The sequence below is a fragment of the Mirounga leonina genome, unplaced genomic scaffold (assembly GCF_011800145.1).
Source record: "Mirounga leonina isolate KUSES-001 unplaced genomic scaffold, KU_Mleo_1.0 Mir_91, whole genome shotgun sequence".
NCBI lineage: Eukaryota > Metazoa > Chordata > Mammalia > Carnivora > Phocidae > Mirounga > Mirounga leonina.
In genome coordinates, this window is record NW_023270839.1 from 33,274,086 (window position 1) to 33,295,292 (window position 21,207).

At 45.3% G+C, this 21,207-nt stretch overlaps 2 protein-coding genes across 5 annotated transcripts in view; one reads left to right on the plus strand and one right to left on the minus strand.

The window, feature by feature from the left end:
• AQP9 (aquaporin 9) overlaps window positions 1-21,207 on the plus strand; it is a 93,415-nt gene that overhangs the window by 66,724 nt on the left and 5,484 nt on the right. For both annotated transcript variants that reach the window (XM_034994216.1, XM_034994215.1), the window contains exons 2-5: window positions 10,655-10,781; window positions 16,043-16,180; window positions 17,561-17,679; window positions 20,367-20,584. In XM_034994216.1, coding sequence (XP_034850107.1) covers window positions 10,739-10,781; window positions 16,043-16,180; window positions 17,561-17,679; window positions 20,367-20,584 — 518 coding nt within the window. In that variant the 5' untranslated portion in view covers window positions 10,655-10,738. The remainder of the gene's footprint in view (window positions 1-10,654; window positions 10,782-16,042; window positions 16,181-17,560; window positions 17,680-20,366; window positions 20,585-21,207) is intronic.
• The window catches only part of LOC118003322, a 130,385-nt gene continuing 113,144 nt past the window's right edge, over window positions 3,967-21,207 (minus strand). For all 3 annotated transcript variants that reach the window (XR_004677312.1, XR_004677311.1, XM_034994218.1), the window contains exon 4: window positions 3,967-7,451. Coding sequence is in view for 1 of the 3 variants with exons in the window: in XM_034994218.1 (XP_034850109.1) it covers window positions 7,440-7,451 (12 nt within the window). In the remaining 2 variants the exon portion in view is untranslated. The remainder of the gene's footprint in view (window positions 7,452-21,207) is intronic.

Here is a 21,207-nt window from a genome sequence, read left to right on the forward strand (position 1 = left end):
ATTTTCTAAAATAATAATGATAAAAAAAAAGCACCGTGTAGGCCAAACAAACATATCTCTGAGTCAATCCATCCCACTCATAAGCTGTCTTCAGCCATGGACCACCAGTTTGTGACTCTGCTCTAAGGTGTCCTTAACCGCATTCTACACAGACAAAATATGCTCACCAGAATAGGGAAAATGGAGAGACCATGAGGGTCTTAGCCTTCTGTTCAATATCATCTGTTTATAAGAGGCCTGGCTATGGGAAATCTAATTCCTGCATGCGAGATTGTTGTCCTTTTCTTTTCCTGTCCTAACACCTGGCAAAACTGATTGAGGCAATAGTGTGAAAACCATTTTTTTAAAAGATTTTATTTATTTATTTGAGAGAGAGAGAGCAGGAACAGGGAGAGGGGCAGAGGGAGAGACAGACTTCCCGCCGAACAGGGAGCCCAACAGAGAGCTCAATCCCAGGACCCTGGGATCACCACCTGAGCCAAAGGCAAACGCTTAACAGACTGAGCCACCCAGTTGCCCCATGTGAAAACCATTTTTATTTCAGGCAGTATCAGAAGAGAAATCTTGATCTCATGTAATTTTTTTTTAAAGATTTTATTTATTTATTTGAGAGAGAGTGAGAGCTAGAGAGAGAGAGCACACACAGAAGGAGAGGGAGAGGGAGAAGCAGACTCCCCGCGGAGCAGGGAGCCCGACACGGGACTCGATCCCAGCACCCTGGGATCATGACCTGAGCCGAAGGCAGACACTTAACTGGCTGAGCCACCCAGGGCCCCTGATATCATGTAATTTTAATCAAGTTTCTCATGAGGCCAATCTGTCATGTGCATATATTAATATACCTCAGATTTAATAGTATTATGTCAGATGATTCAAGAATTTGGGGAGACTTAAATGTCAAAATAACCATCATCTAGTTAATAAGGCAAAATTACAAAATCACATCTTCATGTACACTTTCCCTAGGCATAAATGCTTAAGGCATTTTTTTAATAACAAGCCTACAATATTAAATAACAGTACCACCCTTCATCCATACTTTTCCTACCAGTCTGTGAGCTCTCAGAGGACTTGGGTCTGATTTTTTTTGCATCCCTGCTACTATTGGGCATCATGCATGGCACTGAGAATTTTTTAATGTACCTATATATGGAGGAATAAATGAAGAGTGGAAGGAATGGCTGGATGAATGCCAAATTCCAATGAGGGCTACTTGTAGAATTGAGGATCTTAGTTTCCTCCAATTTTGCTTTTTGAAAGACAGACTCATAAAGCACAAATCTGGACAAACTACTTATTTGGCTCCTGCACAGTTGAGGGCAGTTTAGTTTAAGTGAAAAAGCAGAATCTTTGGACCCAAATGTTAATTTTAGTTTCCAAAAGATCTTTTCACTAGCTGTATGTCCTCCAGCAAATCACTTATCCCAAGGTTTCTTTGGATGAAAACAGCAGAGTTTTCCTCCCCCTCAAGTTATTATGTGGACTAAAAGAGAGTATTTGTAATGTGTGTGTGTGTGTGTGTAAACAAATCAGTTTATTTAAACCCAAAACAAATCAGTTTATTTAAAATACAAATGTTGCCCCAGATATACTCTTTTAATGCTGACTTCTGTCTGGTGAGCATTTACATTGAATGACAAATTTTCTACTGAAGGATATTTTTCATTTAAAATACACTGCTTACCTACTTCTGAGAAGACCGGCAGCAACGTACAAGGTCAACAGCCATACATGACTCACATTCTTGGGTCCCATTGCTGCTGCCCACGTGACCCCCAGCAACCATGCCGCAGACTGGCACTACCGGATTAAAGCATACTAACTTCCTAGAAAAGTTTTCAGGAGAAGAGAAATAAATACTAGCCAAGTGACCTTGGAAGCCACTGGGGCATTTTATTCTCAGTGGCCACTTGAGTTACTTCTTTGGCTCTGGTTAAAGGGACAAGCGGGAGTGGGGGAAATGCTTGGCTTCTCGGGTCTTGGTGTTGAGAACAGATATGAGTGCTAGAAGTCCCCAAACACTGGCTAGTGCCGCCAGAAGTCTGTTTGATTCGTGAGTGTGGTTCATCTGTGCCGAAGAGGCCCGCCCCATGATTATCTCAGCCTATTCGCTTCCAGGGCCAGGCAGGTTTGGTCAGCATTAGGGGCATGAGTGTGCCGGCTGCTGCTGACCACAGAGTTGGGAGACACTCTGAGAAAAGGAGCGAGCCAAAAAGAACAAGAGGAAAGGGTCTGATGGGCTTTCTGGTCTAGTATTCTCCTGGTGAGAGTTCAGTTATCTAGTGGAAGCTGTCTGTGCAGGGGGAGCTAGAAGGCAAGCAAATATTACTCAGTGAAATCGATCTTGCGTAAACCGAAAAGCTGTGCTTCATCACCCCCGTCTCACTGACCTCTGAGAAAGGAGGCAAATGGGGCTGAAGAGGATGTTTCCCTAGGTCATTGGAAGCTTTGGTGAAAAAGCACAAGTGTTGGGTATTTTTCTGAACCAGAGTGACCACATGTGTTGTCACCAGAAAATGCACTTGTCTTGGCGCAAAATCCCAGAATTACAGGAAGATTCCCAAATGAGCTTCATCCTCAGTCCTTTCTCCGCAGCCCGATGCATCTGGTTTACAGTGCGGGTAGGGTAGATGGGTAAGAGACAGCTGTTGGGTCTCCAAGTCCTTCAACACTCCCGGACAGCCCTTCACTTGTAGCGTGCAGATTGGGAAAACTGGTGTCCCAACCCCACATTCCGTGGGACCTCACTGGTCTCCCTGAATATTGCCATGAATTCTTGGGGGTGTTGGTTGTCTTGGATGACCTCTCACTCCATCCAGTGTGTAATGGTTAAAAGCGCAGGCCTCCGAATAAGACAGACCTGGGATCAAATCCAGGTTCTGTCTCCTTTGTTTTTATTACATAACCCTGGAGAACTTGCTTGGCCTCTCTCAGCCTCCATTTGCTCATCCATAAAGTGGAGATAGTGATCCTGTCCTCTTCTCCCAGGGTGAGTGGACATTGGTAGGATGAAGTGATACAGGTAAAGCACTTCGCCTGGGAGCGGGCACAGAGAGTGTCCCCGGTGTTTGTATTTCTTTACCCATACTGCCCTTAACAGATGAGTACAGACACTAAACATTTCATGCAGCCTTAGCTCTGAAGTCCATGACAGTACTGGCCAAGAAGCCCTTTCAACTGTTCTTTCAGTATCCATTAATTCTGACAACACTGAACTACAGAAGGCATGTACTATACAAGACATGTTATCCTTTCCTTCTTTGGACAATGTCTGATGAGCACAGAGAATCACAGACCCCTTGCAATAATCACAAGGTCCCCTGGTGATCCCTGGCCTCACGTTGCATGCATTTGCAAACATTTTCTAAAGAATCTTTGGCCTTTATTAACTACTGCTTTCCCAAAGGGCTCAGTTTTTACATACTGACTAAACAGATACGTGTTCAGTGTCTATTATACACTGTGTACCGTGTTAAGAACATCTTAGTTTGCACTTTAAAGGAAGTAACAGATACCCAAGAGATTTGAGAATGGTCAAATGAAATAAAATCTGTGGGCTTATGATTCTCCCCATCCCAGCATTTGTTTGTGATAATCACTTTACCTCTTTAGGTTTTATATTGTGTCCAGTAATCAGCTTGTCATAGCGGTCATGGCTCAACTGGGAACTTCCCAGCAGCCCAGCTGAGATTTCTTAAAAATTACAGCTCCCATTTCTCACATCCTATCCCCTGTTTCTATTGAAAAGAAATTTACACAGGGTTTTTTCCCCCCTGCTTATGTTTAGATATTTTAAGATTTTATTTTTTATTTATTTGACAGAGAGAGAGACAGCGAGAGAGCGAACACAAGCAGGGGGAGTGGGAGAGGGAGAAGCAGGCCCCCCGCTGAGCAGGGAGCCCGATGCAGGGCTTGATCCCAGGACCCTGGGATCATGACCTGAGCCGAAGGCAGACGCTTAACGACTGAGCCACCCAGGCGCCCCTATGTTTAGATATTTTAATATATTCCATCAGATATTGTTTGAGGATGGAATATAAAGAAGCATGAGCTGCCGCAGTGGACATTACAGTCTTGGTAGGGTGATCCGAGGCAAGGTGTTATGTAACGAAATGCTGTTGTAAAGACATAGCAGAAGAAGCAGAAGAGGTCTCTGACGGCTTAAGTTGTCAAAGGAAAGCCCCACAGAAAAGGTAGGATTTTAGGTCAGTGTCAAGAATACATTGAGTTTGGTTGCAGAAAGGGACAGACAGAGAAGGGACATTCTGCTAGAAGGTAGAGAGCATGAGCTGGTGTGCAGGGTGGGAATGAGTGTCATGAGCTCAAAGGACTCAAAGTGACTGGGATGCCAGGGTGGCTGATGCAGATTTATGCTGGAGAATACTGGGCATAAAGTGGATGGGGTCACGAGGCAAGACCCTGGAGAGCTCTAAGTACCAGGGGGAGGGGCTTGTGCTGCCATTTCCCGAGTAATGGTTGGGGGAGCAGTGTGATGAGTCGTGCTCCCTCTGGCATGGTCACTGAGTGGGGAGACCCTGGGGGTGGGGATGCTGGTTGGGGGCTGCAGAAAAGCCTCCAAATATTTGGGAATGGCTAGCTATGGGTGGTAAAGGGAGAGAAGAGGAAGGAATACCAAATGATTCCAGAATGTTTGCCCTGGGTGATTGAGAATGACTAGTCACCAGTCAGTCTTTCGGAGGAATTCTGCCTTTCAAATGTCCTTCTTGCTTTTCCACGGAAATTCTTTCTCCCATTCCTACCATGCATGGCACCTGAGAAGAGCAACAGTATTTGCCCTCTCCTCTTTTCTAGTGTGGCTTTCCCACCAAAAGTGTTAAAACCTCACCAACTATGAAAGGACCTAGCTTTGGAGAGGAATCACGAGTAGGCAAAACAACCTGAAGCTCTTGTCAGCTTCCCACTTCCCCTCTTCTGCAAATTTTGATCCTATGACTAGGAATGAAACAGCAACTATTTCTAGTATCTGTCACAGATGTGGTTTTCTCCCTGTTTTTATTGCCAGTCAGTGAGTCAGCAGTTAAGTTCATGAGTCCCTTTGTCTTAACATATTCACCCTAAATTGGGGGTTTCCTTTTGAGTTTATACTAAAAGCAACAATATCCTGCACTTGCCATTGCCCTTTGTTCTTTAAATAGTGCTTTCATTATTGTTTCCCATTTGAACCTTTACTAAACTACCCTACGAAACAAGCCTGGCTGGTATCATTATTATCCTTTAATAGGTGATCAAGCTGATACTGAGAAGTGTCATTTACACAGACACCGGCTGTCATACCTGGAAAGAGCACCTCGAATCTCGTTATTTAGTTCCCTCCAATATACTAGATGCTGTTACAGAGACAAAGACGTTTCATACAGAATCTTGAGTACCTTATAAAATTGGGAAAACCGGGCATAGATACGTACACAGTTAAAGTACATCCTGTGCCTGAGTACCCCACTAGATGGCAATAGAAGCAATGAGCAGAAGGTACAGGATGACTTACCCCGTCGTAATGTGATGCACGAATATGGGAGGATTGTGTCCATTTCTGGGTTCTGTGTTTTAAGAGGGATGCTGACAACCCAGAGCTTGACCGGGTGAAACTCACCAGGAATCAAAGATGAAGGGACAGGCATCCAGGAAAGAGAACTCAGAGAGGACCTCACACTCCCCCCGTTTATTGGAAGGCCTGGCATGTGGAAGAGGCTTATGCTTTATGTCCCCGAGAATGGGCCTAACAGACAGAAATTACAGGAGAGAGGATTCCAACTTCATGTAAGGAAAGACTCCCTAGCCACTGGAACAATAAAAAATATAAAGAACAAGCTGCCCAATGTGGTAATGAGCTCCCTATGTCTCACGGTAATCCAACACAGACCAGATGAACACCTATTTAGGATGTTGTAGGGAAAATGCCTATATCTATCAGACCAAGTATGTTTGCCATTGAGTTCAGGACCAGTGTAGTGTTGAGGCTGAGGAGAGAGCATTGTGCTGGGTTTGAGACCACAGGCTCTGGAGACTCCATGGTGCTCACCCTTGGAACCCATCCACGGGGCTGTGAAGAAGCCAGGCCACATGGAGAGGCCATTTGTAGGTGCTTTGGCCAACACTCCAGCCAAGGCATCAGCTGACAGCCAATATCAACCACTAAACACATGAACGTGTTAGCCTTCAGATCATTCTAATCCTCCAACTTTGAACCATCACACTTGATACCAAATGGAGCTGAGATGAGATGCTCTGCCCAGCCTTGCCCAAATTCCAGATTCGCAAGCAAAATAAATGTTATCATTTTAAGCCACTAAGTTTGGGGGGTAGTTACGTAGTGCTGGGTAACTGGGACACAATGTTTGTGCGATATTCTAAATTGCCACCAATCTTCAAGGCAACTTACAGGTGCTGAGTCAAGTAGAAGGTGGTCTTATTTGCAGAAAGGGGGTTGGTGGGTTGGGCTGATGAGAGAAGAGAAAGTTTGGTGAAGCTATTGGGCGAATATGAATGAGAGATGAATGAGGAGCTTTGGGGGCACAGTGAAGGGCACAGTGAGAACTAGATCCATGATTGGTAATAACCTCCCTCCCCTACATGGTTCTGTGAGTTTTCTAACTCCCCTGGAGAAGGAAGCTAAATTGAGCAGATGCCAGATCCTGACAAAAAGGTGGAAGAGAACTTGGAGGTGTGTAGATGGCCGGCACAGGAGGAGGGGGTGGTGGACTTGGGAAACACAACACCTAAGGAAACAGAATGAAACAAAGTAGGCCAGCATATTGTTTGCTGTTGGTCTGGAAAGGAATCTTAGAGATTGTTTTCTAGATAAGGAGACCAAGATCCGGCACTTGGAAAACAACTAAGCACCAATTGTATAGTACGGACGGTACAGTTGAATTTCAGAGAACACAGGTTAGGTGTGGCGAGAGTATGAATGGGTGATGGGCCCACAACAGCTTTCCAGATAGTGGGACCAGAAAATTGAGACAAGCTGGATATGATAATAGGCTCTTTCTGTACGTAAGAAGGGGAAAGGTTGGGCAGTTTGTTTAAAGGTGAGGGCAGGGAATCATGTTGGAAATTCTCTCAGTAATACCATGAAGGACAGTTCTCTCATTTTGGAAGGGGAAGAATAACACTGGGCACAAAGAAGAAAACCAGAGTGGGTGACAATTACACAGCGATCTGGCCGTGGTACTTCAGGATATCCAAGCTCTGCCTCCCTGGTGCTTGGATGCAGGTGGGAAGAGGCAGGCAAGGGATGATACCAGAAGGTGGTATCATCATCACCTCACTGCCTTTCTGGCTATAATAAATATATTTTAAAATTAAAAAGCAATGATGTGAATCTGGGCTGAAATCTTCCGAGTGGCAATTTCAAATGAGGGTCACTGGAGTCCCCACACTGTTCATTTCTCCTCCTTCCTTTCCTGTAGAGCACTGCATTAGTCATCCTCCTGAGGAAAGAATAAAAAAACAATTTCAGCATGTAGGGTGGAAGAAGAGAGTGTTAATCATTGTGAAATTTGACAGCGGGGAGGCCTCCCCGAACCCGCCGGGGCCATTTAAAGCTTTTCTGCCCCCTCTAGACTAGCACAGGCGCACGTGCATCAGACCTCAAAAGAGGGAAGACGCTTACATAGTAGGAAGCAGTAATACGTCAGGACTGGCCCGTGTCTGGATGTGTCTCCTCTTACCCCCAGCTGTCTAGATCAGGTCATGTCAGCTGTCAGTAAGATTTCATTCCTCTTTTCAGAAGATGCAGTCAAAATGCCAGTTAGCGTAGAAGTTGTGCATGGTTCGGTTAATTGGCTTGAAATTAAAAAGAAAGACACCAGTGTGGTGGTGGTATTCATTCAGATAGTTACTAAAATAGATAGGGATTCTAGAAAAAAAATTAGGTCCTGTCTAAGTGGAATTGATAGGCCATGAAATGGACCCAGGTGGTATTTTTGAATAGGGAAAAGGGAACATGTTACTACTACCCTTTTAGTTAAGATTCCCTGTGGGGTCTGGGGCCCAGCCTGTGCATGTGTGTTGTGTGTAGCCCAAGGGCTCTCCTCAAGATGTCAAGCCCACCTACTTAACCCTACTGTCTAGCAAGTGGAACTAAGATGAGGCAATATGTCTTAGAACTGGGGATTACAGAAGCTGTTGAAAGATCAAGATAATTTCTCTGCTTTCAGGGAGGAATAATCTAAAATCATTCTATATGTATTAAATTATTGTTCATAAATTATATTTCTGTGAAAGACCTCACAGAGGCACCCGGGGGGAAGCTATTTAGAATTAATTCATCGCTGTCAGGAAATTGTTCACATGTAACCTCTCATACTTCAGGCTCAGATTTCCCTTTTCATCCTTTTGTGGAGAGACACACAGTGGCTGGTTATTATCTTCCTGATAAGAAGCATCCACCTTCTTTTTTTTTTTTTTTAAAGATTTTATTTATTTATTTGAGAGAGAGAATGAGAGAGAGCACATGAGAGGGGGGAGGGGCAGAGGGAGAAGCAGACTCCCTGCCGAGCAGGGAGCCCGATGTGGGACTCGATCCCGGGACTCCAGGATCATGACCTGAGCCGAAGGCAGTCGCTTAACCAACTGAGCCACCCAGGCGCCCAAGAAGCATCCACCTTCTTAATCTCTTTTTCCTTACGTATATTTGCTTCTGAAACCTTTCCTCATATGCCTTTAAACAATATTCATTGCCTGATGTTGAGTCCTTCCTGAAATCGGTTGCTCTTTCATTTTGAAACCCAAGCTGGGCTGTGTATTCTGGAAAAAGTTTGGCCAATTCAACATACAAAGAGCTATGATTTAATGATCCTATGTTCCAGAACTCACTCCTCCAGGACCACACTCACTCTTTAAACCACAGCATGAGGATGGCTGATGGCCATTTATTGTCTTGTTACTTTCCTACCAGACTTGCATGTGACTATTCTGTCTTTCCCAATAACACTCAGTCCCTCACCAAATGTTTCCTTCATGGCCAGGATTAAATGGTTTTGACTGGTTGTTCAATGAGTATATAGGACCCATTTTCTAAACATTAGGAACTACATGGTGCTACAGTCAAAATGTTTGTGTTGCCCCCCACCCCGCCCCAAAATTCATTTGCTAAAAACCTAATGCCCACAGTGATGGCATTAGAGGTGGGCCTTTGCGAGGTGACTAGGTCATGAGGGTGGAGCCCTCATGAATGGGATTAGCACCCTTTTAAAAGACTTTCAAGAGAGCTCGCTTGCCCCTTCTGCTCTGTGAGGATGCAACAGAGAAGTCTGCAACCCGGAAGAGCACCCTCACCCAACCACGCCGGCATCCTGATCTTGGACCTCCAGCCTCAAGAACTATGAGAAATAAATATCCATTGTGTATAAGCCACCCAGTCTGTGGTATTTTATAGTGGTACAAAGAGACTAAAACACATGGTTAAAAAGAAAAAAAAGATAAGCAATGAAAAGTTTTCTTCCAGCCCTGGCCATCTAGCTGCCCCCCGCCCCCACCACAGAGTCCAACCCCATCTCCTACTCTTTTAGGTTCATAAAGACGGCTCATGCATATAAAAAGAAATACATATAGCGTGTTTTGAATACAATTGGCAGTGTGCCTTAACACTGCTCTGCATCTTTTCTTAAAAATTAAGAATACCTATGGGGGCTCTTTCCCTCTGGGACACACAGACCTCCCTGATTCTATGATATAGCAGCAGAGCACTCTGCTGAAGGGATGTACCATGAGATATTCATCCCAACCATTTCTGAATACTGCTCCCATTCTCCACAGTACCCTCTACAGCTGAAGACTGTGGAAGACTCACGATCGCACTTCTTCACTATACACCTGTTTGCACAGTGCTTCCTGTGAGCACGGCTCCGTGCTTGGTGCCAGAGGGAGTACAAGCAGCAGTGAGTTTGGCAGTCTCTGCTCCCTCGGAAAGGACAGCCTCCACAGGGACAAAAGACACGGGGATGAGGAGCGCTTGATTGCCAAGTCTCTCCCCCTCCCAGTTTGCCTCTCTTTGCTTGCACATCAGGCCCTCTTTCCCATGGCCTTGTATGGTACCCATGGCCCTTCCACGTGTCGGATGTGCATCTGATTGTGAGCCCGAAACGGCTTGCGCTGGGAACTTCTAGAGCAGAGCTTGCCCGCTCCCCTCCAGGGGCCAGGAAGGAGAGCCACAGGAGTGCAGGGAAGTGACTGAGCCCACACAGGCTCTGTTTAAAGGGAGCGGCCCACCCCTACTCTGCCCCAGGATATTATTTCCTTGAGGCTGCTAGATCTTCTGATTGATTAAAAGGAACCAGCGGGTAAAAAGTACATGGGATCTTTCTGTGTTATTTCTTACAACCTCAAGGGAATCTACCACTGCCTCAAAATAAAAAGTTTGATTTAAACTAAGAGCCAGAACCCTGGATCAGTGTGTAAAACTACCCGATTGACAAGTGGGGAAAGAATAACAGTGCCAGCACCCAGCAAAACTCATCTGTAAGCCATTTTGCTATCTGAGCTTGGCTGGATCCTTATAATTTGATTCGCATGAAGTCGGAGGCAGCCCAATCCGTGCATTTGCTTTAAACATATTTCTTATTCCTGCGACTTTCCATTGTCTTCGACAGTGGCCTTCTCCACTTAGTTACTGAGCTTCCTCTCATTCCAGGTCCTTGGATGTGGCTCCGTCGCCCAAGCTGTCCTCAGTCGAGGTCTCTTTGGAGGAATTGTCACTATCAATGTTGGATTTGCCATGGCAGTTGTAATGGCCATTTATGTGACTGGGGGTGTCTCTGGTAAGTAATAGAAATAATAGTGGCCGTTCATTCAGCCATTCCAATGTGCTAGAACAGTGTTGGGGGCTTCACATACCCCAGTTTATTTGGATCCCAACAACCCTGCAATTCTGTTTTTATAGATGTTAAAATCAAAATGGCCAACAAACAGTAAGTGACTTGTGCAAAAGCAACATTTAGCAAGAGACAAGAGATGAGGGTTAGGATTCATAACTGGCTGATTCTTTTTTTTTTTTTTAAGATTTTATTTATTTATTTGAGTGAGCATGAATGGAGTGAGGAGCAGAGGGAAAGGGGGAAGCAGACTCCTTGCTGAGCAGGGAGCCCAATGAGGGGCTCGATCCCAGGACCCTGAGATCATGAGCTGAGCCCAAAGCAGACACTTAACCCACTGAGCCACCCAGGCACCCCTGACCTGGCTGATTCTTAAATCGAACCACTGCATCCTGTTCTTCATCCATCAGTATGATCTTTCGCCTATTTCTACCCCATGCTTGGAAGTCATTCCCAGAGACCCTGTGCAGAGCCCAGTGAAGATCACTCCAACAGAGACAAGTCCCTGGACCTTTACCCACAACAATCAGAAAAGTCTAGGCCATTTGCAAAATGGCTGGTGCTTTCGTGGAAGTGCAGGTCTCATCGAGCAGTGCTCTTGGTCAAATTCTGCCCCGAGTGGGGGGCTGATTAGAACCCATTCACAAAGTTCTGAGAAGCAAAATGAAATGATGCTACTTAATGCAGTCTGGGAACTCAGGAGAGGTCTGTGGAAATGATGCAGTTCTCAAAGGTGCTCAGAATCTTTCAGCAGCCCGGTCAGAACACTAAGGCAAGCCTGCTGAGCCTGAGGGAAGAAAGGGAAGCCCGCGCGGGGCCCTGTGCGGTCTTGCTGTGCATACTCTGTCCCCTTTCTCTACAGTAGTGCTCTGCCGCAGGGGCTCCTGTCTCCATGCCACCAAGAAACCTGGAGCTCCGAGAAATTAAGAAAATGGCGAGTCCCCCCAGCTGGTAAAGAAGCAGAGCAAAGACTTGACCTAGGTCTACGTGACAGCAAAACTCCTGTCCCCACCATTACGCAGTGTTCACAATGGTCTATTATGGGAAGGGCGTGACATTACAAGCAGGGTCTTTGGGCAGAACAGTCCTGGCAGAGGAACCTGCAGTCAAGCCGGCTGGCTTGGTGACAGATGCTGCCACTGAAACACTGAAGAATGGTTGCCCAGACCCCCTGGGGGCCCCGTTGGGCTGGGCACCTGGAACAGTCATCTGCTGGCTGCCACCTTTCCGTAGCGCATAGACTCAGATCCTGCGGCGGTCCACGTTAGAGATGGCTGTGTGTGTGGTTTGTTTGGTATGAGCAGTGTTTATGTTCACACTCTTGTCAAGTCTTTGCTGTGATCCCAGCACTGTAGTGCCTACCTAAACACCACAGTAGGCAGGGGACCATCCTAACTATAGTGCAGGCCTTGACAGCAAACAGATCATAGGCGTGGCCTAAAGCAAGCTTGCAAGATGCCCCACAGCTGCCCCCTCTGGCTCCCACTACGTTCACACAAGGCTGGTGGCCACAAACTGGGGAATATAAATGTGGGCGTATTTTTTAGGTAGAGACACGGTTTTGGAATATTTCACCTGCATAACACCCTGAATTGAACATCATCACATATTTATTCAGAAGAAATGGGTCCCAGACCCTACCAGTGTAGGTAATAGCTTTCATCACCAATGTGGCCCATGTCTGTTTACATCTATTGATATACTCGGGGATTTGGGCAGTCAACATAGAAAAAAAAGGGCGAAGACCAGCAGGAAGAGGAAGAGAAGGTGAGAGATGGTGTGAAGTCTTCCCATCTGGGCCCTGGACTGGGTTTAAGCCCCTGTGCTCAGAAGGGTGAGAGCTAGAGCCTGTGGGACTATTTCTACTAGAGGTTCTTTCCAGATGAGGGTTAAGAGCCGACCTGTTCACCTGAGTCTGTGAGACCCCAAAATATAAGTAGAGCAGTTTCTGAGCCTGGCTGATACAAGGCTGCATTGGGCCGGAAAGGAAGCTTATCTCCCCATCTCTGGAACCTAGCACTGTTCAGCTCCTTGAGGACTGGTGGCTTTGGGAATGCACAGAGACCACACACCAGGCCACCGTTAACACCCAGGCAGACATCAGTATTGGTTTCAGCAGCCACAGTAATGGGAGAGGAAGACTGGCGGTGGGGGGGGGGGGGGGCGGGGGGGGGAGGTGACTTTCTCCTTTGGCCGCAGCTAACATACTGGTTTGCGAGCACATAGGAGGCCCTCTTTGAGGATTCCAAAAATAACCATTGTACAATGGGCATAAACATAAATAAGATCCCATTTTGTGGTCACAGACTGGTGAAGTCAACTGACATCTGGTTTTGCAATATACAACATTACCTTCCTGGAAGGAAGTTATCACACTGTTCCTCCTTGTGAACATGCCAGTGGTCTGCCCCTCAAATCTTGCCGATCGGAACTCACGACTCCCCCATTAATGATGCAACATCCAACATTAAGTGTTTACGCTGCCTCCATGTATGGTGGCTGTTTGTGATGTAACATTGTTTAAGCCATATAAATTCTCAAAAAAGCAAGAGGGCTTTGCATCATGATAAATAAAATATTAAGGTTGTCTCTATCGCAGAATGGTCTGTGAGTATGGGGAAGGAGGAGACTTGCCCAGAACAGCACCTTGAAAGTGTTCATTCTGCTCACGTTAAGACTTTGATCTCGGGCCAGGCAGGCTCCAGCTCCACCCTGGGCTCTTCTTATGAATCATCTGATCTTCACAACAACCTGGACAGAGCCAGGACTTGAGGGCGGCGCTCCCCGAGTCCAGCACTTGTGTTCTTTCCACTACACTGCTCTGCTTTGTCCGGCAGTAAGCCAGGCTGAGCACTCATCCCTGCAAGGAGAAATCTTCCTGTTGCTTTGTAAGGCACCCTCCCAGACACACCTCTCTGATTCCCAAACAACTGTCCTTCTCGGCAGGCCTTCATAGTCTGAGCTACCCTTGAATAAAGCCTCTGACGACTTATTGAATCAACTTTCAGATTTGAACACCTCCTGCGTGGCATGCATTGTTTAAAGTCCGAGACAAAGAATGAGCACCCTGCCTCAAGGTGCTTATGAGAGTCTACAAACTAGAACCCTACCTGTAGGAGGTTTTATTCTGGAAGAGGAGCTTGCCAAACACATAACTCTCAAATTGATGGACTCGTCTGAGGGGAGGTGTTTTTGATTGGGACTGATTTCTTATGGGCCCTTGTCCTTTCACAATGGATCTCTCTGCGCAGGCTGGGTGGCAGCTCTTCTCCAAATAGCCTCTGGGAATAGAGAAACAGGGCTGGCTTCGGGAACTTTCCATTGCCTGTGTACTCCTCTCTCCTAACCCCTGTTCCCAGCTTGCCTAGTAAGTGGTGCTCCTGCTGGTCTCCAGAATTGTGGCTTTCTTAGATTTAAAAGTAAAACAAACCAGTTGAGGTGTTTGTAAGGCTTCAGGAAATCACCCATACTTTGATATATTGGCATTTTCTTGCTCATATTAGCCCCTAAGTGGCAGGGGCAGGTGAAGAAAGGACCCTTGTGGCTTAGCCAGCAGTGAGAACCACTCCCTGCCAGCCCACTTTGGTTTAGAGACTCAAGAAGAGCATTGCTTTCTTCACAGGGGGAGGCTTTCCAGAAGCAGGCTGACCTATAGGTTCTGTAGAGAATCAAATGGTGAAGTTTCTTCTTCTCTCCTCCTCCTTCTCCTCCTTCATCATCATCATTATCATCTCTTGTTCACAACTATGTCCCCACCCCAAAGGTCCACATTTCAATGTGGTCACATTGACAGTGACTCTAATTCACCCTCCACACAAAGTGTACCCTGCAAATGAACATCTTTCATTTTTAGGAACTAAGCCCATATGCACTCAAAGATGATATTTGAAATGTTTGTGGTTTTTTTTTTTTCTGCCCACTAAGGCAGGGAAGGCTTATAAACATGGTGAAGGAGGTCTGGAAGTGGTATAACATAGAACATAGACTCTAGAATTCATATCAACCTGCATTTGAATAGCCCATTTCCACTACTTAACTGATCATGTGGCCTTAAAAAAGTTGCTTAACTTCTGTGCCTCAGTTTCCTTACCAGTTAATTGGAGTAATACCCATCTCACTAGGTTCTTATAAAGGTGAAATGCATGTAATACCCCAATAATAATGTATAGCAAGTGTTCAGTAAATGTTGTTGCTGTTACTAGCAAAGCCGGCTAGGGTATTGGTGACCTACCACTGAGCAAACCCACTATCTGATCTGGTGACTAGATGAGAAACCAGGAGACTGATTTCTCTAGCAGGAGTTTAGGTTGGGGTGTTGGAAGTGTTGCTACATTCTGTGTGTGAGAGAAATACATTGTTTATGCAGAGGAACTGAGCAGAATCCACTCAGACACTGTGATCACCTCAAAGTAAATTGAGCCCCTTACCTGAGTGAGAGGGACAGCCCGCCAGCCAAGGTTTATTTTCCCATAGACATCTCTTTTCCATCTTTTTTTTTTTTAAGATTTTATTTACTTATTTGAGAGAGAATGAGAGACAGAGAGCATGAGAGGGAGAAGGGTCAGAAGGAGAAGCAGACTCCCTGCTGAGCAGGGAGCCTGATGCGGGACTCGATCCCAGGACTCCAGGATCATGACCTGAGCCGAAGGCAGTCGCTTAACCAACTGAGCCACCCAGGCACCCCATCTCTTTTCCATCTTAAGATTGTTTTATATCCTCTGAACATGGGCTGAGGAATTGCTAGATGCAGATTTAAACTTTAAACAATATATTGTATAAATATATTGACTTAAAAATATATTGAAGTTAACAGTTTATATCCATCTCTTTGAGGTTATTGTTTTATAGATAGATAAAAGCCTGGTAGATAGATGATAGCTAGGTAGATGGTAGATCGAAGGTAGAGATACAAAATAAGCCTCTTGAGTACCAGCTTCTTCCCATATCTGACTCCCTTTTCAGAAAGCTGAACTTCCTAGACAGTGTCTAATGATGCATGTGGGTTATTGGTCTGCCTTTCCTCCCCATTCAAACACAAACACACACACACATACACACACACTCACATACACCTAAGTCTCTGTCTCTTCACACAGTTCTCTACCTGGAAGACTGAGTTCTGCCTGAGGTCTCTAGATAAGGTTTTCTGTGTAATAATTCTCCCTGGCCTGTTGCTAACATCCCTAATCATCTTCTCTTTCTTGTAGGTGGCCACATCAACCCAGCTGTGTCTTTTGCAATGTGTCTCTTTGGACGAATGAAATGGTTCAAATTTCCTTTTTATGTGGGAGCCCAGTTCTTGGGAGCCTTTGCAGGAGCTGCAACCCTCTTTGGCGTTTACCATGGTGAGTAGGTCCCCAAGCCCAGAGGTTAGGGAGAGCTGGCCATAATTAGGAAGTCAGAATTACTTGCTAGGAAGAGCTGAGATAAGGCAAGAACAGGGAAGTGTTCCACAATTGGCAGGCAGTTCTACGAATTCGAAGTTCTGAATAATGGGGCCAACATTATCATTAGGACAAATTCATGAAGCCTTTGTAAGAAAATGGTCACAATTTAAATGGAGGGCAGAACTAGAAGTCTATCTTTAGGTCCAATCAGTACTACAGGGTGACCTGCACAAAATAAGCAATGGGCCAGTGGCTTCTCCACAAGCTTTCTCTGACTTGGCTGGGAGAGAGGGTGTTGACTGGTAGCAAAGGTGATGATGATTAAGTATTCAGAGAAGGAATCTGGAACAAAGTCTTTGAAGGAAGGGGTGCAGTTGAGAATAGGCTAGGTGGAGAATCTCTTCCCCATTCTGTCCAACAACCAGGAACTCTGTTCTGCAACAGTCCTGGGAGAGAAACAGTACTGGCGATCAAAGACCCAGACTTTAATTCTGTCCTGTGTCAGTAAGTAGCTGGGGGACTTAAGTGTAAGTCATTTGACTCTGTCGGTCTCAGTTTCCTCCTCTGGAAAATGAGAGACTTGGCTTCTAAGACCCCTCAAACTAAAAATCTTTGAGATTGCATGAAATCAGTGGTTGAAGTAGTTCCTTCTGTCTAATCCAAGGTAAGTCTCAGTACATTAGGACTCTCAAACTGAAGCCCACCTAGGAGCTAGAATGTAAGAACCGTGCCTTCAAGAAATACTTTGTGGACGGAGACTTCTTCCCACAGAGTGTCTTTCTGAGAAATAGAGCTTAAGAGGACTGATGGAGAATCTGAGACCAGATCAGAAACTCAGGAGAGCCAGCTGCTGTGGCAGGAGAGACCTGGGGTTGGCGTTGGCTGTGTTGGGGACTGCGGTCTCCCTTGAACTAAGGGCATCTTCACTGTACCACAACACCCTCAATTTCTGGACTGGTATCAGGGGTTACTGAGAACCCCCTGGGAATCATGAATTCTACCTACGGTAGATTGAAGCTCCACCTTGCCATTTGGTTGACTTCAAAAATTCCAAGGATTCTCCCCCCAAAAATTAGTTCCCTGGACTCACTGGATAAGGATGGCTCAAGTGGAGTGAACCATGGAGGGCAGCCAGGGCTTTCTATCTTTGACCTGACATCCTAGAATTTCTCTGGGCATCTCTAAAACTGCCGTGCTATGAAGTGAGGAGTGGCATGTGGTGTGGATCTGCTAAGCTGAAGCTGAGTGTTGGGTTGCGGTTGTTTAGCACAAGACCAGGCATAGACTTCCCTCAGCTTTGCCCAGAGAACACTAATGTGAGAGTTCTTTCTTCCATAGATGGACTTATGGCCTTTGCTGGTGGAAAATTGCTCATCGTGGGAGAAAATGCAACAGCCCACATTTTTGCAACGTACCCAGCTCCATATCTGTCTTTGACGAATGCGTTTGCAGACCAAGTAGGTATCATTTAACAAAGATCAAACTTTGGTGAAAAGATATGATCTAATAAGGGGAATGCACAGGAGCATTATAGTCCATCAAGAAGGAAAGGCTGTGTTTCCAAAGTCAGAGGTCACAAGGCATAACCCAAGCATTTTTGACAAGTTTTTCCCTTTACCAAAGTTGATACCACTAAAAAAGTTTTCTGCTTCCTCTTTAATAGATACACTTGAGGGCGCCTGAGTGGCTCAGTTGATTGAGTGCCCAAGTCTTGATTTCAACTCAGGTCATGATCTCAAGGTCATGGGATCGAGCCCCTCATCAGGCTCCTCACTGGGCAGGGAGTCTGCTTGAGATTCTCTCTCTCCCTTGGCCCTTCCCCCTGCTCTCTCTCTCTCTAAAAATAAACAACATAAATCTTTAAAAAATATGCATACACTTGTTTCACATTGGTTGAGGTCCAGAAAAGAGTGGACAACTGGACATTTTAACCCCTAAAGGGGCAAATAGGGTTTGCTTTCTGATCACTGTCTCTTCTGTGCTCTGAACATGGAGGCCACAAGAAAAGACCTTTCTATCTCAATTCAAGGACTGTGAAGTGTGGCAGTTGAGCCTAGAGTATCACTAGTCCTCGTGTCTCCTCAGGTGCATAGGTTTATCTAACCTCTCAAGGTAGCTAGAAGTGTCTCTGCCCTATGGACATCTAAACAAGCTGCACCCAGCCATCTGTGATGTAGCCAATAGCACAGTTCTTCTGGTCAATTTGTGGCAGAACGAACATCGTCAACCTGATAGCCTCTTCCTCCCATACTGCAGCCCAGAAAGCCTGCTGGTCAGCCTGGAAGGAAGGAAGGAGGGAGGGAGGACATCTCCAGCAACTCTCAGTTGTTCTCTTGTGATCACGATGGGGCAGGGTAGAGGGGGCATGTGTATAAAAGGGATCTTCCAGATTACCAACCCTGCCCACCTCCGTTTAATGGATAGATGAAAAAACCATGCCCTCATGCCCTCAGTCTTTTTCCTTTCCACTTTGATCAACAAACCAAACAGGCAACCAACAAGTCTTTCTTGAGCCCTCCCTGTATGCTCAGCCCTGTGTCTGGAGCTTGAGGGACTGACAAGTAAATGTGCATCATAAAGATCTGAGATTTGGAGTCTGAGTGTCTGAATTAAAATAACAGTTCTGTGCCAACTCCCTGAGCAACTTCAGCTAAATTACTGAACTCTGGGGGTCTCGTAAAGTGGGGATAATATGAGCACTTAGCAGATTACTTTATAAGGACGAAGTGAATAATATAAGGAAAATGCATTGTAAACAGTCTCTGCCCAGGAATTTTGAATCTAGCAAAAAACAAAATGAGCACCTGAGGACAAAAGGAACAATGCAAAAGTGAAGACAATTAGATGGGAAACTGGACTGTGGGAATCACATTAGTCATTTGGAACCAAGAGCCTAAATGAGCTGGGATGATGAGAAAAGTTTTGGTGGCAAAGATACAGAGAGATGTAGCTGCCAGAGAAAAAGGTGTTCTCATAAGCTGAAAAAATTGAAAGATAGTATTCAAATGAAGTAGTTTAGCGTTTTATACTCTATTCCATACTGGGAGTATTAGAGTCATTTCCAAATGTCACAGTTCAAGAGGGCATACTACTACAAGAGAGGAACCAAAAGCTAATGATGTCACACAGCAATGAGTGGAGAATGGGGATGTTTACTCCCGAGCAGGTGTGTGTGTGGGAGCTGTGGGGCTGGAGGTGATGGGATGGATTAGTAGCTTTCAAAGAGTTGAAGGAGTGTCAAGTGCAAAAGAAGCTAGGCTTGGTATGTACATCCTCCATGGAGATTTGGTGGAAGTTAGTACATAACAGGTGCTCAATAAATATTTATTAATATACTTACAAATTAATTATGTAATATATGTACACTAATATTTATACACTAATTATAAAATATTTAGTCCATGAAATTATGGTGAGATAAAGTTACACCCAATAAAAGGAAGACCTTTCTAGGAATTGGGGCTGGGCTATCTCATTAGAGATTTCTCATGTGAATTCAGGTCGTTTCCGTTAGAGGTAAGAGAGAAAGAAGGCTGACTTTCTCTCTCTCAAACTTTGGCTTTCATCGAAAAGGACGGTATCTTCATTCCTTTTGAAAGTGGCATGTGTCATTCTACTAGAAGAGCCTGAGAGAACTGGTATCATTTCCCTAATGTTTAGTACCATTTGCCTTTTTTCATTACAAATTAGTTTTTCTCACTTCTTTCTTTCTTAATTCTATTTTTCTCTTATGAATTTTCTTTTCATTTTCTTTGCCCGCTTATCCACTGATGTCTCACGTTGTTCTTCTCACTAGTTTGACTGAGCATCTTCAACCATTTTGACAGCCAGCAACTTGCCTTTCTGTTTAGCAGGATGGTAGCTTAGCAGGATAGTTGTAGTCAAGATAACAGTCTCCGGAGCCGAACTCTCTGGGTCCACACCTGACTGCCACTGAGTAGGTGACCTTGGCACGTCACTAATGTGTAAATGATGCTAGCCCCACATCTAGGATTGCTGTGATGAGAAGAGAGCCTGGCACAGTGTGCTCACCAGTGTGTGTTAGTTATTACCAGGTTTGTTTGTAACAAGAGGGGGTGAATTCTGAGGTCAGTGAGTGAGCAGAATACAAGTTAAATCCCTTGTGCATTTTCTCTCTCCCCAGGTAGTGGCCACCATGTTCCTCCTCATGATTGTCTTTGCCATTTTTGACTCCAGAAACTTGGGAGTCCCCAAAGGCCTAGAGCCCATTGTCATCGGCCTCCTGATTATCGCCATTTCTTCTTCCTTGGGACTGAACAGTGGCTGTGCCATGAACCCAGCTCGAGACCTGAGTCCCAGACTTTTCACTGCTTTGGCAGGTTGGGGGTTTGAGGTCTTCACGTAAGTATTGGTGGTGTCGGGGGAAGAGAGATTCATGCTGCGCCTTACCGGGAAGGGCTGTGCTTAGACCAGGGAGGTCCGGGAGAGTTCAGTTGGGAGTGTGGAGATTAAGTGCATGCTCTGGTCATCAGTGTGGATTGTTTCACTGACGATTTGTGATTTGGGGTGTGGGGGTAAGGGGAGACACACATGGACACAGATAAAGAGAAAGAGAGAGGGAGAGAGACAGAGAGAGGCTCCAGGTAAATTCAAAAGAGATAGGCCTACCCTATATAATAATAATAAATCCTCAGTTAGTAGATGGCTTTATGTGAGTATTTTGGTTGTATAGCTTGTCTGCAGATTCACTTTGTGATAAAGTTGCACGTAGAATTTCCATCTTCTGATACGACTACTGGGCTCTTGCTAGTGAACCATGCTATGCTTCACTCATTCAGCAGATCTTTACTCAACACTATCTGTGCTGTGGTCACTCTGCTACGTAAGGAGATTTCAAAATCAGCTAAAACACTAGCCTTGAGCAATATAGTAAGGGCTCTGGCAACCCCCAAAACAAAGTGCTTAGCGAACGCAGATAAGAGAGTGACTAGCTATGCCTCACAAGTTGGGAAAGGCATCACCAA